The sequence below is a fragment of the Apaloderma vittatum genome, unplaced genomic scaffold, assembly GCF_000703405.1.
Source record: "Apaloderma vittatum isolate BGI_N311 unplaced genomic scaffold, ASM70340v1 scaffold10730, whole genome shotgun sequence".
Classification (NCBI taxonomy): Eukaryota; Metazoa; Chordata; class Aves; order Trogoniformes; family Trogonidae; genus Apaloderma; species Apaloderma vittatum.
Window position 1 is genome coordinate 4,294 of NW_009695032.1, and position 438 is coordinate 4,731.

At 63.5% G+C, this 438-nt stretch overlaps 1 protein-coding gene across 1 annotated transcript in view; it reads left to right on the forward strand.

Annotated features, from left to right (window-relative positions):
• The window catches only part of LOC104274129 (Golgi phosphoprotein 3-like), a gene marked incomplete at both ends in the record, with an annotated part of 1,117 nt that extends 683 nt beyond the window's left edge, over positions 1 to 434 (forward strand). Inside the window, one exon of the mRNA XM_009869673.1 lies at positions 235 to 434. Coding sequence (XP_009867975.1) covers positions 235 to 434 — 200 coding nt within the window. The remainder of the gene's footprint in view (positions 1 to 234) is intronic.
• Positions 435 to 438: the final 4 nt, after the last annotated feature.

Sequence of the window (438 nt, forward strand, 5' to 3'; positions counted from 1 at the left end):
TTCCAAGGGGATCTGCCCCGGCCTCTGTGCCCAGTGGCCACTGGGAGCTTTGCCAGCTTGCACTGGTGGGAGAAGCGGGTCAGAGTCAGGCCAAGGGGACAGAGAGGGTTCTGGCAGCAGGGACTGGTGCCTGTGCAAGCAGCAGGGGTCCTGGGCTGAAAGCAGCCTGGGCGCTGGGGTTGGGTGGCAAAACCGTCGTTGCCCCGACGTTGAAGGGGGTCTCCTCTCCTGCAGGGGAGACGTGGAACCCCTTCAAGCTGCAGTACCAGCTGAGGAACGTGCGCGAGCGCATCGCCAAGGCGCTGGTGGAGAAGGGCATCCTCACCACGGAGAAGCAGAACTTCCTGCTCTTCGACATGACCACCCACCCTGTCAGCAACGCCACCGAGAAGCAACGCTTGGTGAAGAAGCTGCAGGAGAGCGTGCTGGAGCGGTGGG